Raw genomic sequence first — 17,706 nt, 5'->3', positions numbered from 1 at the left:
ATTGCTGTGAATTCAAGGCCAGCCTGGTCTACAAAGTGAGTCCAGGACAGCCAGGCTACACAGAGAGACCCTGCCTCTAAAAACAAAAACAAACAGAAACAAAAAAAAAAAAAAAAAAAAGAGAGAGAGAAATACATGTGGTTCAGCAAATAAGTGAAACACCCCACGAACGCAGTAATTCAACTCTGGATAAGCAGCCTAACGTGGACATACACTGCAGAGGTACTAGAGACACCATGTGATGCACTGTATTTAGGACTTTATTTTTTCTAAAGATAAGGAATTATGAATGGGAAGCCACTCTTAACTGCTACTCTTAAGCTACAACGCAAACAGATTCCACAAAATTTCTCTGAGGTTTATACTCCTTCGCCACTAACACAGTATTAGTACTTCTCCTATGCTTGCTGACTGAATGAAGTAATGATCCAACTGTGGGCATGAAGTTTCAGTGTGAACTTTAGTAAAACAGCCGTAAAAATACCTGAGACATGTGTATTAGAAATAAGACACCTCCCTGCCATGTTCAAAAGGGATGTGGGCTTTATTGAAAGTCTACTTTAGTTGTTGTTGGCGGCGGCTTGGGGCAGGAGCCCCGGCCTCATACATGCAAGGCAGATGCTCTCATGAAGCTCCGCCCCCAGGCTGGCAGCACATCTTTAGGGAAAGATGCGTTCCTGTTTGCATGAACAACATTTTACCGCTGAGGTCTCTGAAGTCTTGATCTCCCGTGGATTTCCCCAGCTTCTCCTATTTGGTCTCAGAATACAATGAATGAAAAATTTGTATATATCAAATAATAATTTTTCCTTCTTAGGTGACTGAATCTGTGGCCTACCTCTGGCCCTAGGGTTCTTGGAAGTACTAGTATCTTAAGTGGCTGGAAAAATACATCTTCAGAGATGAAGCCAAGGAGAAGACTTCAGAAGTCTTCCTCGGCATTCAGGGTGCGGGATTGTTTGAGGTTCTTCAATTTTTCAATGACAGAAGCCACCGATCTTTCTCCATGAATTTTGTTGTCTCTTGTTCGAACATTTACCGCATTATTTATCTTTTCCTTTTCACCAACCACTGTAGAAAGAAAGAGAAGTAAACATTTTCAAAATGAATGGTTTACCCGCCATAAGTTAGCACATGTGACGCATGCCTGAGTTTCTCCTCAATGTTACTCACTAAATTTCGGTGTGGTGAGCGTCGGGTTCTCCCTCCGCAGCTCAGCAGTTGGAGTGGAGGGACAGGGTGTCAGCCCTTCTACTGACTACTCCAGAGCACACCACTGTAGTCTTAGAGCACAAGTGGGAAGGGCTTTTTGTTTGTTTTGTTTTGTTTGTTCCTATGTATTTGATGACTCCAAGGAAACGTAATGTGTCTGGAGCTAAGCAAGCCAACCGGAATGTTCTAGAATGGGGGAGAAGGGAAGCCTGTTCTTCATAATTCATTCTGTGAGAAGATGCAGGAATCTGCATTCGTGTTTCTTCCCATATAGAATGAAGAAACTGTTAAGTGGAATTACAAGGATATTCACAAGTATAAAGGAAATGGAACCAGAAATGGAGAGACATAGACGCGGCAAGGCTGAGTTCCCGGTTACTCTTTCAGTAGCTTAGCTATTTCCTCGGCCTTCCAGGTCACTGGCCACTCGAGGACCCTTCCACTTGGCTAAGTTGATATGACTATCACAAGAAAGAGTCTGACTGAGACACCTCAGTCCCCTCTACAGCCAAACCTTGCCAGTGACCGCTGTTGACAGAATGGCTCTGGCCAAGGTTTTGTTTTTTCTTTCTTTTCACTACAGACACTTTCAACTTACAGAATGTATCCATGCTATACCTCCAGGTATGTTAATATTGATTTCTCTTGATTTTATTGTTAATTTTCATTTATTTTTTTAAGCCAAATTTTTGGACTTTGGACTTTGTACTTAATTACTCATGAGTACTCATGAGTCTCTGAGAATGTTATTTATTTATCATTTCTTTTGATCATTTGAAATTTTTTCTACCCATAGCTTAATCCAAGATTTCTAATAAACCAGAAAATCAAAAAGGAAGCATCTGAGCTTTGCAAATGGGCTGGGGCAAAAGCAATGCAGTTCCCCGAGAAGAAATAATCTTGGTGTTTGTCTCCATTTGGGCTTGAATGTTACCCATTGCTAGGAACATTGCACCACAGACTCCACATGGGGGAGCAGGACTACAGCTCAACAGTCAACTGTGGTAAGTAGTTACTATATAACCCCCCTTTTATTTTCTTCAAGTAAATCTCCAAGCTGAGCATCTGAAAAAAAAATATGAGCTTCAATTACCCAAAATAAAATTATATTGAGCCAGCTGTGCATTCCGTATTTTCTTATTTAGTGTACAACTGTCGTCTAAGTCCACATCGGCCATAAAGCCTTCTTCAAAGCATTCCTTGGACACCTAGAAGAAAGTGGGGGTGTCATTACATCATTTATGGTAGCCAGACTCCACAACAGCCCTGTGTCTCCCATCTCCTAGCATTGAGCCCTAGGTGGCTCCTGCTACACTGTTCAGAGCTGGTCTGTGTGACTCACAGAAAGGCATGGCAGGGAGGGAGGGAGGGAGGGAGGGAGGGAGGGCTTGTTACTACCGAGTCTGGGCTGTCAAGCGGCCCATACAGCTAGGAACTCAGGGTAGTGCCTGTGTCCTAAGGTTGCATCCCATGAGGTGCCATGCTGGAGCCAACAGCTAGGGGGCTAGACAGACTGCTCAGCAGTTAGGAGCATGTGCTGCTCTTGCAGAGGACCGGGTTTCAGTTCCCAGCACATGCATGATGGCTCAAAACCACCCCTAGTTCCAGGGGACCTTGTACCCTCTTCTAAACTCTTCAGACACCAGGCATACAGACAGGCAGGCAAAACACTCATACATAGAAAATAAATAAGCCAGGTATGGTGGTGCACACCTGAAATCTCAGCACTCAGGAGGCAGAGGCAGGGGGATCTCAAGGCCAGCCCTGTCTACATAGTGAGTTCCAGTACAGCCAGGACTACATAGAGAGACACTGTCTTTAAAAAAAAAAAATCCCAAACAAATATTATTTTTAACGTTAAAAAATAGAACTAGTTAAGATGCTCCCAGACTACTGCCCTCTCCCCCTGAAAGTAAGATAGTAAATATTTGTTATTATAATGTGCAGATAAGGAAGTGTTTTTCCTCAATAAACACATGTGGGATAGAGTAAGTATGAGGTGCTTGGAAACACCCATTTCTCAAAAGCATTAAGAAAGCACAGCTCCATAGATATAACTCATGCATTGCTTCCAAGGACGGAAGGAAAAGTTATCAACATGCTAGTTAGTCATTATCTTAAAACATGAACATATCAAGTCATTGACTACACAGAATATATGACAAGTTATTATGCCCTTCAAATGTCTGTAATCTTACCTGTAGTGCATAATTTTCACAAGTTGGACCTACAGGGATGACCATTACCTGGCGAGGAGACAGCCAGAGAGGCCTGAAAAAAAAATATATATATATAATATTTGTGCTTAAAGTCATTTCAAAATGACCACTTATGTGATTAAAAGTAATCAAAGCTTTATCATGGTGATCTTTATAAGACAGTGGTACTGATAAAATGGCATAGAAGCGAATGAAACTTTATTAAGTTGGAAGGCAACAGTACAGACAGAAAAGGAAATTTGGAGTTGTGATAGGAAAATAAGGCAGGCACATTCTATCTATCCCAAAGAGCCTGGAATCTTCACACAACACCTCCACTCTGATGTCCACTGCAGCTTTATTTAGAGCAGCTCCAAACTAGATACAGCCCAATGTGTTTCTGCAGGTGAACAGTCAAACATGGTCAAGCACACGTGGGAACACCAAGAGCAATCGCAGTGAGCCAATGACTGACAGAATACATGTGGCTCTCAAGGGAGTCTAGTGAGCCTCCGAAAGCTGTAACTGCATGACCGCACTATGTGACACTCTTGAAATGACAGAATTGTGGAGAAAAACATAGGTTGACGGTTGCTGGCTTAGTAGACAGCAGTGGGATAAAGGGAAGCATGAGAGGCTGTTCCAAGTGCTGGCTTTCCTCAGTACCATGACTGGTGTGATGACTTCGTGTTTACATGGGAACCACGTACACCCATGCATAGAATTAAGTGCATGTGAAATGGTAACATCTGAGCAGGGTTAGCAGTATCAATGCTTATATCCTGGTTGTGATTGATGTATTGTATAATTCTGGGGGAATGTGGGTGCCCTGGTTAGTCTTAGGTCAACTTGACACAAGCTACAGTTATCTGAAAGGAGAGAACCTCAATTAAGAAAATGCCTCCATAAGGTCTGGCTGTAGGGCATTTTCCTAATTAGTGATTGATAAGGGAGAGCCAGCCCACTGTGGGCGGTGCCATCTCTGGGCTGGTAGTCCTGGGTTCTCAAGAAAGCGGGCTGTGCAAGCCATGGGGAGTAAGCCAGTAAGCATCACCCCTCCATGGCCTCTGCATTAGCTCCTGCCTCCAGGTTCCTGCCCTGTGTGAGTTCCTGTCATGACTTCCTTCAATGACGGACTACAATGTGGACGTGTAAACCAAATAAGCCCTTTGCTCCACAACTTGCTTTTGGTCATGGTGTTTCATCACAGCAACAGAAACCCTAACTAGGACAGTGGGAAAATTATGCAGTTCTCTGTATGTATTTTCACAACTACATGTGAAACCTATGATTATGCTAAAATATAATGCTGTTTTTAAAAACATAGAGGGTTATGTTTAATGTGAGACACATTTACCTTTTTCTTCACTGTGGTGAGAACTTAGTTTAACAGTGGAATGGAGGGCAGTGGGGACCATTCCCATCTGCTACTTTAAGACTATACATAGTCACATACTTTTTTCTTAAATTATAGAAATGATGCATAAAATCAAATACTTGGCAAAACTCACAAGCACAGTGTATAAAGTAAAAGGTAAATGTTTGCTTTTAGACTCTGGCCTCACCCCCGCCCCAACCTACTTCCCCTAGGGAATCTCACTCTTGGAGGCATTTTCATGACAAGTCTGGCAGGTGTTTGAAGTCTTGATGTACAAAGTGCAGGGATTATGACCGAGTCTCTGAGGAGAGACTGGTCACTTCACACAGGATCACCTCCTGTCCCCTACTGCATGTCCTAGTCCCACCAGCTTCCCTTAGGGTTTGGCCCACTTCCCTACTCCTCTCTAGCACAAGGTACCACCACCTCACCAACTTCCACCTGTCAAAACAGAGCCAACTATAATGAAATATGAGCATGTTCATTCATACTCAGGGAGCATGTGCGTCACACCTGCACTCTTGGCTTCTGTGGAATCTCAGTAAGTTAGCCTCTCGGTGAGATCACAAGTTCATTGCTCTAGATGAGTTATCAGGAATACACACAGCTTTCTAGCTAAGTTGGACCTTTGCAAGATGCTCCATTCAGACATTTCCCTCCTTACTTTTACTCATCAGAGGGATGAGCACAGCATGCTGCCCTGGGATAGGCTGCTGATGCAATGACACAGAACTTTCAGAGGAACTGAGGCAGTGGCCCTGGCAGTGACACCCAATGTCCACTGTGGGAGCTGCAGGGCTTGTGTGTAGGGACAATAGCTCTGGAGACAGTGGATTCTGAAGCTAGGACTAAGCTCTATTGGCAGAGGAGGCTTATCGTTCACTGGTGGATGCTGGTCTGCAGCGTCAGTATCCCAAGCTGTGTTATATTAGTGCCAGTGGGTGCTGTGGCTATCGGTGAGGCAGTTGCCTCTCAGCATGGGGTTCCTGGGTCCAGGGATGCTGGCTCACTCCCTCACCTCTCTTCTAAGGAACTGGGAGAACAGGACAAAGCAACATCCAGAGCTCCCACCGTTTTAGGGAAATCACTATGTTCTGGAATCAGCCTTGCTTGATGAAAGGGAGCCAAAGCAACAATCAGCTGCTCCATGCTAGCTTGCTGCTCCTCTGCACTAGGACTGATCACTACTGATGAGAATTGAGTCCTCGGGAGGGGTGTAGCAAGGTGGAACCTAGTGAGGGCTCGCTCATGTGGTGGCTCTCATGAATATGCTTTAGTGGCCACTGTTCATGAACCACGGATTGGGAACTCTTGTATTTGACTACTCAAAAAGCCCTCAATAGTAAGGGCCTTCTGCTGGGTGATTCCACCATCATGGGTGTCTTAGTTAGGGTTTCTATTGCTATGACAAAAAAACATGACCAAAGCAATCAGGAGAGAAAAGGATTTATATTACTTACACTGTTCACCCTGAAGGAAGCCAGGGCAGGAACTCAAACAGGACAGGAGGCAGGAACTGATGTAGAGGCTGTGGAGGGGTGCTGCTTACTGACTTGCTCCCTATGGCTTGCTCAGCCTGCTTTCTTACAGACTGCAGGACCACCAGCCCAGGGGTGGCCCCACCCACAGTGGGCTGGGTCCTCCCCCATTAATTATTAATTAAGAGAACACCCTACAATCAGATCTTATGGAGGCATTTTCTTAACTGGGGTACCATCCTTTAGTTAACTCTAGCTTGTGTCAGTTGACATAAAACTAGCCAGCGCAATGGCCCATGGCTGTTATCAGCAACATTCCTCTTCCCCAAAGCTGTCACCTATTTTTTAATCCGATTGCTTCTACATAATTGTGACCAGAATGGCATGCGCTGACCACACCTGTGGACAGCTTGCTTTCAGGAGAGAGGACCCCAAGCTATAGCACGTGAGAGCATTTGCTTTCCTTACTAGGCCTGTGCTGCTGGGGCAGCTTCTCTACGATGGTGCTGGTATACTGTGTGGGTCACACGAGGATTAGATGTTTTTCTCTTAGTCACTGGCCACAGGGATCCCCGTGGGATATCAATCAGAGTCTCAGAGTTGAAAGGATGACAGTGAGGTAAGATGCCTTTTCCAGACAACAACACAAACTCCAGTGGGCTTGAAAAGGGTGAAAAGATAACTCAACCCTGCAAGTTCATGGTCCTTAAATAAGGAGCAATGAAACAGTTTTGTGTCACTCTGCTTGAGTCCCCCTGTTTTCTCACCAGCCACGTGGAACAAGAATCCTCTGTTTGCTGTGTGGATACTTGCTGACTAGGAGGCAGAAACTTCATCTGTTCAGCCTGGATTTTAGAGGAGCGTCCCCCAGCTTCCCCGTGCATGCCACTTACCATTTGCCCCCGTAGTTCTCTGAGAGGATGGCTATCATCCTTTCCACAGACCCCAGGATGGCGCGGTGAATGATCACAGGCCTAGTCTTACCATCCCCATCCTTCCTGGAAAAATGAAAAAAAAAAAAACAAACAAAAAACAAAAAAACAAAAACAAAAAAAAAAAACCCCATGTATTAGTTATCTTCCATTTTTGTTTTTGTTTTTGTTTTTGTTTTTGTTTTTTCAAGACAGGGTTTCTCCATGTAGCTTTGGCTGCCCTGGACTCACTTTGTAGACCAGGCTGGCCTCGAACTCACAGTGATCCTCCTGCAGGTTGATGAAACAAACAAACATGGAGAGGTCCTCACCTAACCCAATTCACATGCTAAAAGAGCACACTGTCACCACATACCTTCCTGCTGATGCTCACTGCAGACTCAGGCAGAAGGCTGAGCTATCCCAGAGAGCTTGGCCCTGGGTTTGGGGAAGGGAGACGTGGAAGCAGCCTGAGCTCATTCCTGTGGGGACTTGTGCAAATGTCGCCATGGGGAGCAGTATGGAATATTCTTAAATGTTATTTGCTGTTTTATGTAGGAAATGAAAGAGAAATATGATAGGGTCTCTGCAGGCCTCTATGTATCCAAATTTTTCTGTCTTTTATTTTAATCAACTGGTGATATAAAATTATGCTTATACATTTATGATGTCCAACAAACTTCAGGATGTCTGCCAAATCCCCCTCAGATAATCCCAGCAGCCTAGACCTCATGGGTAAGTTTGAAGAGGATTGGTAACTTTGCCATATTGGTTCTTCCCATTCCAAGACTGTAGTCTGAACCTTCATGTGAGTGAGTAACTGTTTTGCTTTTGGTAAGAAGCTTGCGATGTAAGCACCATATAAACACCTGCACCTTGTCACTTTAAGTTCACCTCTCAGTACTCTACGCTGTGCCATTGCTTCTGAAATGTTCTGCTTTGTCTTTCCCAGCAGGTGACTGCTGACTTGCAGGGCGGCTCCCCTGCTTTGTTCCTAGCCCTGAGTCCTACACGTTTGGTCTGTAGGGTTTTTAGACATGCGAGCTTCCATAATGCCTCTAAGCATCTGCAGTCCTGGGATAATTCTGAGCGGCAGTAAACCAGGTGCTACAAACATAGCCTCCTGGCTCTGTTGAGATGCTGCTGTTGTTTGCTGCTAAATGTTCCTTATCATAAATAATTAAGACATTTATTTGCATCTTTTCTCAGGAATGGATGTTGAGCTCTCTCCGATGCCCTGCCTCATGGCTGTGTGCAATGGGTACCAACATACTGCCCACAGTGAGCCCACAGAGCTCACAATGCCCACAGTGGCGATGCTTCATGCTCCTGTTCCCTAGGCCTCAAAATCACATCAGTTCCTTCTCCAGCAATATGCCCCAACATAGCCACCTGGTTCATCTCCCTGACACTGCCTGGTTCAAACCAGCACCATCTCCAACCTGTCTAAGGACCAGTGCTCTTTGCTCCCCACCCTCCCTCCACACACTCCTAGGATGGATGGCTTACATGGACCGTCTAATCCCCTCCATTCCCCCTCAAGTGAGAAGTGGTTGTTTATTTGTTATAATAACCCTGATAGAAAATATCCTATGAAAATGACTGGATTTTAAACATGACAATAACTTTTTTTTCCCCCAAAAGGGAAACTTATAGCTGTGGGCAGTTTTAATGGAAAGTCTAACAATTATCTTAAAGAGAAATAACGCCAAATGCATCTCATCTTTTCCAGGAAGCAGAATGGAAAGGAACACGCTCCCAGTGGCTTTAAAAGAACAACACTCTTAGACACTGAGCCATACTAAGCTGGTACAAGAAAATAAAACTACAGTCCAGTCTCCTGTATGAATGTGCAGTCAAACAAACTAAGGGCAGGATCAGGGCCCACGTGGCTTTTACCCTAGCAGTGCAAGGCTGGTTCAGTATTCAGTATTCTAACTAAATACCAGCCACCATATCAGCAAGCTAAAGGAAACGCATAACACAATTCTTGATAAATTCTTTGGACACTAGAAAGATCGGGGAGCACTTTTTCCCTTTTGTAGGGGAGGGGGTTGAATCCAAGGCCTGGCAAAGGCTAGGCAACCACTCTGTCACTAAGTGCCACCTCCAGCCCAAGAGGTGGGAGGCTCCAGCTGGTGGGAGGTGATTAGGTTGGGGGTAGGGGGCAAGGGTGGGGGCTGGGGGCTGGATACCCCAGGAAGGGGTCACTGTAGTTCTCACACAGCTAGGTTAGCTCTCCAGAGAAGCAGGGTTGCCTTGTGCCTGTGAAGTCGGCTGCACAAAACCATTTCCTTTTCTACGGCTCTGCCATGTGAGAAGCTGCTCTGCCATGTGGGAAGCTGGAGAAGGCCCATGCCAGATGCCTGTGCCATGCATGCTGTCTGGACTTTAGAGCTGCCATAATTTTAGCCAAATAAATCCAGTTTCTTTTTCTTTCTTTCTTTCTTTCTTCTTCTTTTTTTTTTTTTTTTTTTTTCTTTTTTTTTTTATTAATTTATTCTTGTTACATCTCAATGTTTATCCCATCCCTTGTGTCCTCCCATTCCTCCCTCCGCCCCCCCCATTTTCCCATTATTCCCCTCCCCTATGACTGTTCCTGAGGGGGATAACCTCCCCCTGTATATTCTCATAGGGTATCAAGTCTCTTCTTGGCAACCTGCTGTCCTTCCTCTGAGTGCCACCAGGTCTCCCCCTCCAGGGGACATGGTCAAATCCAGTTTCTTTTTTTTTTTTTTTTTTTTTTTTTAAAGATTTATTTTATTCATTGCATATGAGTGCTTTATCTGCAGAAGAGGGTATCAGATTACATTATAGATGGTTGTGAGCTACCATGTGGTTGCTGGGAATTGAACTCAGGACCTCTGGAAGAGCAGGCAGCGCTCTTAACCACTAAGCCATCTCTCTAGCCCCTCAAATCCAGTTTCTTTATGAGGTACCCAGCCCTAAGTAGTTTTACCTAGCAACATAAATGGTTGAAGAAAATCCCCAGGTTACAAAGATGTAAGCAAATGTATAGTATATAACATAGACACCAGAACTCACTAGCGCTTGTTTCTGTATTCTCGTGATCTTACGACAGATAGTGAAGGTATTTGAGTCACTCACCTAACATATGTGAGATTAAACCTAATAGGCAGTTGGAAGTCCAGCTGGATTGTAGCACACTGATGGTATCTGCCAATGGCGTCTTTAATTTGTATATCAATCTGTAAATTAAGTAATGCTTGCTTAGAAACAGTTTTTATTTTTTATAATGCCCCTCTTTCTCTCAGAATCTGTTCTACTTACTTTAGGGCCATAGAATGCTCCATCTCCTGCGTTTATTTTCCATGGCTTTCCAAATTCCATCAAGCTATTCTGCAGTTGCTATTTTATTTTAAAAGAAAGATTATTTTTAAAAAACTCCTACATTATCACATATTCATCCTTTTTACCATATAGCTCATCAGTATCTATACATATTAGTTACATCCTACCTTCATTTAATGCATACTTATCAACAATACACTGGGGGAAAAGAACGACTTTCTAAATTGTTCTAGGAGATTCTAGAAAAGACCTTCCTTCCAGTACCAGCCTCCTCTGACCTACAAACAGGCCTTCTCTGACCTACAAATTGACAGCAGGTGCCTCCTAGTTTGTTTCCATGTCACTGTGATAAAACCATGACCAAAACCAACTCAGGGAAAGAAACGGTTTCTTTTATCTCACAATTCCCAGGTCACAGTCTATCACTGATGAAGTCAGCTTGGGAACCAAGAGGCAGGAGCTGAAGCACAGGCCATTGAGGAATACTGCTTACTGGCTTGTTCCCAGTTTCATATTTAGCTACTGTTCCTGTACCTTCCAGAACCTCCTGCCCAGGGGTGGCACTACACTATTAGTGGGCTGGGCCCTCCTGTATCAGTCAGGAGTCAAAAACAAACAAAAAACAAAAACAAAAAACCAACAAAACAAAACCCCAAAAGTCTCATAGACATGAGCATGCCTACAGGCCAATCTGATGGATGTAATCCCTCAGTTGAGATTCTCTCTTTAAGATATGTCGAGGTTTGTGACAAGTTGACAAAAACAAAGCAAAATGTGTCTCCTCGGGATGGGGCTGAGAGCTATTTCTTGTTGTGGGTGGGGCTTCCACACATGACGATGCATAGGAGCCTTGAACCTGCTTCCCTGTACTCACTGAGTGTGTCCCTACTTCCTTTGTGCCTCTGACCTCTGCTGCAGCAGAGGGGCAGCCCTTTTGAGTTCCCGGGCTTTTCAGCCTAAGCCAGTTCAGGCTTGAGCTGCAGCCTGTGGTGAGGGTTCTTGGCTCTAGCTGACAGTGAGTGGGTGTCCGGATAAGCACTAACAGAAGACCCCTTGGGCCAGCTTCCTGGAGAGCATGGAGGCAAAAGTCAAAACACCACCCAGATTCCTGTCACAATCCAGTATACTAAGGAGGAGGAGGGGTTGGATACTTGGTAATACAGGGGTTTGTGGGAAGTCAAGGCAGCAATGTCACCTCTGAGCTGCAGTGGAAATTACCAAGGTAACTGGCTCCTGGGTCACGGAGGGCTCTCGCAGGTCCCAGTCCAAGTGTGCTCTTGACAGAAAGAATCTCATTTCTGAGATGCTGGCAACATCCCAAGTGGACCTAACCCTACAGAAGCAGCTCCCCTCTCCTAGGAACAAGAAAGGGCATCTGCACGGAGGTGCTTCTCAGGCTTGAAGGAGAAGGGGTACAAGACAGAGAAACTGGAGGACCCTGGAACCCCTAAGGCACTAAAACACCAAAGATAGGCCAAAGTTTGGGGAAGAATACAAAGCAGAGGCCACCAGATTTCTAATTTTGGACACAGGATGAGGCAACGCGATAGGAACGGGAGTAGCTATAGGCAGGGCTAAGAAAGCTTTGGGCTTTTTCAAGGCAGCTCAGAGACTTGTGAAGAAGACAAGGATGACAACAGCGCAACAGTAAAATAACCCCCTCAGATGCTCATCTCACTCACTCCCAGACGATCAAAGATGGTCACCGTGGGAAAAGGCTCCCAAAATAGAGGAAGGTCCATCATGTGATACCATATTCCTGGGAGACTTCAGCCTCGGCTGCTAAATTCTAGCCATATCAATCAAAAAAGCAAAAGTGTCAAGACTTCTGTGTGACTGAGTCACCATTTCTCCTGGCACAGGAGACCTCATTTAAGTTTGATCCTTCATTCAGTAGACAGGGAAGAGTGTAGAAAGGGCAAGGGCAGGAGTATGTGAGGAGGAGACTATCAGCTCAAGCTGAGCCTGTGTCTGTGCACCTCCGCCCGGCATCCATCTACTCAGAACATGAAAATAACTGCTAGACTCCTTATACAGTGCCTCCGCTCTCCTGCCTCCTGGGACACGCTTAGCTTCTGTGAGAGTTTTAGGAAAAAGTGGACCAGCACTGAATGGTACAAATGAAAACCTCACATCAGGAGCTAAGTGTGGTCCAGATGATCACCATGGAGGTAGGAACTGGCTAGCCACATTCTGCAGGCCCAGACTCCTCAGCCTGAAGGGCCAGGGACATGCGGCCTCTTGGGCTTTTGTCACAGTGCTTACCCTTTCAGCTTCATCCCACACCTCAGTCTCTCCTAGGAAGTGCTCAGGCCTTGTTGACAGGTTTAATTGAAAAGAGAAGCCAAATGTTGAGTAAACAGACTGTAAAAAGTGCAAGCATCCTTTTATTTCTTCTTCAATCTGAAATCAAAACAGGTGAAACACTCAAATGGAACACCAATTTAAATCCATTTATAATATAGTATTTTCAATAGTAAATACTTTTGTCAAATAGTTATTAAGACTTAATTAAAATCTTTTAACATTTTTACCTGAATATGAATGTTTGCCTGTATGTATGCATACCACATGCCTCTCTGCAGAGGATGATGACATGGAGGTCAGGTGAGGGGTGGGGAGGTAATGGTAGGGGTCAGTCACAGCCAGTGTCTTCCCCAGTTTAATTTCCTGCCTTTCAGATTCTATCTTTATTTTTATATCTATAGGTTCTTTTGTCTCCTCTGTTCTGTTCATGAATCCAATTATTGAGCTTTTATTTTGGCTTTTAATTACACATTTCATTGAAATTTGTTTGCTTAGTTCTTCAGTATGGTCTTTAATCCTTCTCTAGAATTTCCCTGTTCAGAGTCTTGGAATGGTTTCATTGGTTGGAAATGGTTTGTAACTGTTCCCGAAAGCATTCTTATGATGGCTGCCTTAACATCTTTGTAATAGAGCTGGAGAGACAGCTCAAAGTGTATCCCCAACTCACAACCTGAATTCCCAGGAAGCTCACAACTGCCTGTGACTCTGTCAGACAACTTGTACTGGTCTCAGTGAGCACTTGACCACACACACACACACACACACACACACACACACGGTCATCTCAGTGTTGCTGCTCAAGGGTTGTCCTTTTTCATTCAAGAAGAGATTTTCTAATTGTTGGAACAATGGATGGTTTTTAGTTTCTGAGCCCCAGGTATTTAGGGTATGACTCTGGATCAGAACCTTTCTTTGGCTGCCTTGCTAACACTGCTCCAGCCTGACTGTTCCCAGGCAGGGGTGGGGTTTCTTCCTTAGGGATGAACCAGTTCATTTTTGCTGCCCAGTGGCTTGGTGGCTCTGACTCTTCTCACGGCCTTTGTGAACCAACACTGGGCAAGGTCGTACCATCTGCAAGCAGAACTGCAGATGTTACTCTTTCTAATCTGGATGTTTGCGTATTTCTCTCTTGCTTATTTCATCAGGAGATTTTCCAATGTAATTATTGCTGACTGAGGCAATGAGAAGTGACATCCTCGTCTTGCTCCTGTTTAGGTTTTTCAGAAGTGCCTGTCAGTAGGTCGAGGAAATTCTCTTCCTTCTTTCTTAGAGTTTTCAATGAGAAACGACCAGTTAGTTGGTTTTTCCTGATGCTTTCCCAGCATCTGCTGATACAGTAATTATTGAGATATGCTTCTTTCTTTTAAAAAAAATGATCTTTTAATTAATTTATTTATTTTTATTATAATTTACTTACATTACATGTCAATTGTAATCCCCTTGCTCTTATCTTCTTGTTCCAACGCACCCTCCATCTTCCGCCCTATTCCCCTCCCCTAGACCTCTGACCAGGGGGGTCCTACTCCCCCACCGTCTGACCACAGCCTATCCAGTCTCATCTGGATAGTCTGCTTCCCCTTCCTCTGTGGCCCCACAGGGCTTCTCCACCAAGAAGCAGTGATCAAATTGTGGGCATTAGAGTTCATATCAGAGGCAGACCCCCCCCTCTCCTCTCCCCTTCTCCATGTGGAGAATGAACTGTCCATCAGCTACACCTGATCAGGGGGATTGGCTCTCTGCATGCATTGTCCTTGGTTGGTGCATCAGTTTGTGCAGGCACCCTGGGTCCAGAGCCACCAGTCTTCATAGTCTCTTTGTGGAGCGTCTGAAACCCTCCCACCCTGTCCTTTCATCCCCCATCTCCTCCATATAACTCACAGTTCTTTACCAAGAGTCTGGCTTGGAACCTCAGTATCTGATCTGATCCCCCTCTGGGTGGAGTCTCTCAGAGAACATCTATGTTGGGCTAATATCCACTTATAAGTAAGTATATACCATGCATGTCTTTCTGGGTCTGTGTTACCTCACTCAGGATGATCTTTTCTAGTTCCACCCATTTGCCTGCAAATTTCAAGATTTTCTTGTTTTTGATAGCAGAGTAGTATTCCATTGTGTAAATGTACCACAGTTTCTTTATCCATTCTTCAGTTGAGGGCCATCTAAGTTGTTTCAAGATTCTGCCTATTATGAATAAAGCTGCTAGGAACATAGTTGAGCAAATGTCCTTGTTGTATGGTGGAGCATCTTTCGGGTATATGCCCAGGAGTGGTATAACTGGATCTTGAGGTAATACTAGTCCCAATTTTCTGAGAAAAAGCCAGATTAATTTCTAAAGTGGTTGTACAAGTTTGCACTCCCAGGCAGGCATGGTGGCACATGCTTTTAATCCTAGCAGAGGCAAGCAGATCTCTGTGAGTTCAAGAGCAGCCTGGTCTACAAAGTGAGTCCAGGACAGCCAAGGCTACACAGAGAAACCCTGTCTCAACAACAACAACAACAACAAGCCCCAAAACAACCAAGTTTGCACTCCTACCAGCAATGGAGGAGTGTTCCCCTTTTTTCTACATCCTTGATAGCATGTGCTGTCACTTGAGTTTTTGATCTTAGCCATTCTGATAGGTGTAAGATGTCATTTTGATTTGCATTTCCCTGATGACTAAGGATGTTGAGCATTTCTTTAAGTGTTTCTCAGCCATTCGATATTCCTCTGTTGAGCATTTTCAGTTTAGCTCTGTACCTCATTTTTTAATTGGGATATTTGACTTGGTGGTGTTTAATTTCTTGAGTTCTTTATATATTTTGAATATTAGCCTTTTGTCAGATGTAGGGTTGGTGAAGATCTTTTCCCAGTCTGTAGCCTGTCATTTTGCTGGTTGACAGTGTCCTTTGCCTTACAGAAGCTTTTCAGTTTCATGAGGTCCCATTTATTAATTGTTGATCTTAGAGCCAGAGCTGTTGGTGTTCTGTTCAGGAAGTTGTCTCCTGTGCCAATGAGTTCAAGGCTCTTTCCCACTTTTTCTTCTAACAGATTTAGTGTCAGGCTTTTAATCCACTTGGACTTTAGTTTTGTGCATGGTGAAAAATATGGGCTTATTTGCATTTCTCTACATGTAGACATCTAGTTAGACCAGCATCATTTGTTGAAGATGCTATCTTTTTTTCCATTGTATGGATTTGACTTCTTTGCCAAAAATCAAATTCCTATAGATGTGTGGGTTTATATCTGGGTCTTATATTGATTCCACTGATCAGCCAGCCTATTTATATGCCAGTACCATGCTGTTTTTATTACTGTTGCTCTATAGTACAGCTTGAGATCCAGGATTGAGATTCCTCCAGATGATCTCTTATTGTACAGGATTGTTTTAGCTATTGTGGGTTTTTTTATTTTTCCATATGGAGTTGAGAATTGATTTTTCAAGGTCTGTAAGAATTGTTTTGTAATTTTGATGGGAATTGCATGGAATCTGTAAGTTTCTTTTGGTGAGATGACCATATTTACTATGTTGATTCTCCCTATTCATGAGCCTGAGATAACTTTCCACTTTGCATCTTCTGATATCTTCTTCAATTTATTTCTTTAGAGACATGAAGTTTTTTCATACAAGTCTTTCACTTGCTTGGTTAGAGTTATACCAAGATTTGCTATATTATTTGTGGCTATTGTGAAGGGTATAGTTTCCCTAATTTCTTTCTCAGTCCATTTGTCATTTTTAATACAGGATTTTTTTTGAGCCACTTTGCTGAAGGTGTTTATTGGCTGCAGGAGTTCCTTAGTAGAATTTTTAGGTTCACTTACGTATACTATCATGTCATCTGCAAATAGTGATATTTTGATTTCTGCCTTTCTAATTTTTATCACCCTGATCTCCTTTAGTTGTCTTATTGCTCTAGCTAGGGCTTCAAGTACTACATTGAAGAGATACAGAAAGAGTGGACAGCCTTGTCTTGTCCCTGATTTCAGTGGAATTGATTTAAGTTTCTCTCTTTTTAGTTTGATGTTGGCTATAGGCTTGCTGAATATTACCTTTATTGTTTAGGTATGTGCCTTGTATCCCTGCTCTCTCCAAGACTTTAAACATGAATGGATGTTGTATATTGTCAAATGTTTTTTCAGCATCTGAGGAGATTATCATGTGGGTTTTTCTTTAAGTTTTCTTATATGATGGATTAAATGGATGGATTTCCATATAATGGAACTACCCATGCATGCCTGGGATGAAGCCTACTTGGTTGTGGTGAATGATATTTTTTTTTATATGTTCTTGGGTTCAGTTTGTGAGTAAATTATTGAGTATTTTTGCATCAGTGTTCATAAGAGAAGTTGGTCTGAAATTCTCTTTCTATGTTGAGTCTTTCTGTGGTTTAGGTATCAAGATGACTGTGGATTCATAGGAGTTTGGTAACGTTCCTTCTGTTTATATTTTGCGGAATAGTTTAAAGAGAATTGGTATTAGCTCTTCTTTGAAGGTCTGGTAGAATTCTGTGTTGAATCCATCTGTCTCTGAGCTCTTTTTGGTTGGGAGACTTTTGATGATTGTCTCTATTTCCTTGGGAGATATAAGACTATTTAATTTGTTTATATGATCTAGATCCAATTTTGGTAATTGGTATCTATCAAGAAAATTGTCCATTTCATTAGATTTTCAAATTTTCTGGCATATAGGTTTCTAAAGTACAACCTAATGATTCTTTGGACTTCCTCAATGTCTGTTGTTATGTCTCCCTTTTCATTTTTTATTTTGTTGATTTGAATACTCTCCCTTTGCATTTTAGTTAGTTTGGCTAAGGGTTTATCTATCTTGTTGATTTTCTCAAAGAAACAGCTCTTGGGTTTGTTGATCCTTTGTTTTGCTCTCTTTGTTTCTAATATATTGATTTCAGCCCTGAGTTTGATGATTTCCAATCAT

General features: G+C 43.3%; 1 protein-coding gene across 1 annotated transcript in view; it reads right to left on the bottom strand.

Moving 5' to 3' along the window:
- Nucleotides 1–739: 739 nt before the first annotated feature.
- Tars3 (threonyl-tRNA synthetase 3) overlaps nucleotides 740–17,706 on the bottom strand; it is a 51,502-nt gene continuing 34,535 nt past the window's right edge. Inside the window, exons 13-19 of the mRNA XM_051148687.1 lie at nucleotides 12,755–12,892; nucleotides 10,469–10,546; nucleotides 10,286–10,386; nucleotides 7,160–7,264; nucleotides 3,411–3,483; nucleotides 2,306–2,420; nucleotides 740–1,071 (exon numbers count right to left, since the gene is read on the bottom strand). Coding sequence (XP_051004644.1) covers nucleotides 923–1,071; nucleotides 2,306–2,420; nucleotides 3,411–3,483; nucleotides 7,160–7,264; nucleotides 10,286–10,386; nucleotides 10,469–10,546; nucleotides 12,755–12,892 — 759 coding nt within the window. The 3' untranslated portion in view covers nucleotides 740–922. The remainder of the gene's footprint in view (nucleotides 1,072–2,305; nucleotides 2,421–3,410; nucleotides 3,484–7,159; nucleotides 7,265–10,285; nucleotides 10,387–10,468; nucleotides 10,547–12,754; nucleotides 12,893–17,706) is intronic.

Source organism: Acomys russatus, chromosome 7 (genome assembly GCF_903995435.1).
Source record: "Acomys russatus chromosome 7, mAcoRus1.1, whole genome shotgun sequence".
NCBI lineage: Eukaryota > Metazoa > Chordata > Mammalia > Rodentia > Muridae > Acomys > Acomys russatus.
The sequence above is the reverse complement of the archived record's forward strand: the minus strand, read 5'-3'. Positions and strand labels throughout refer to the sequence as shown.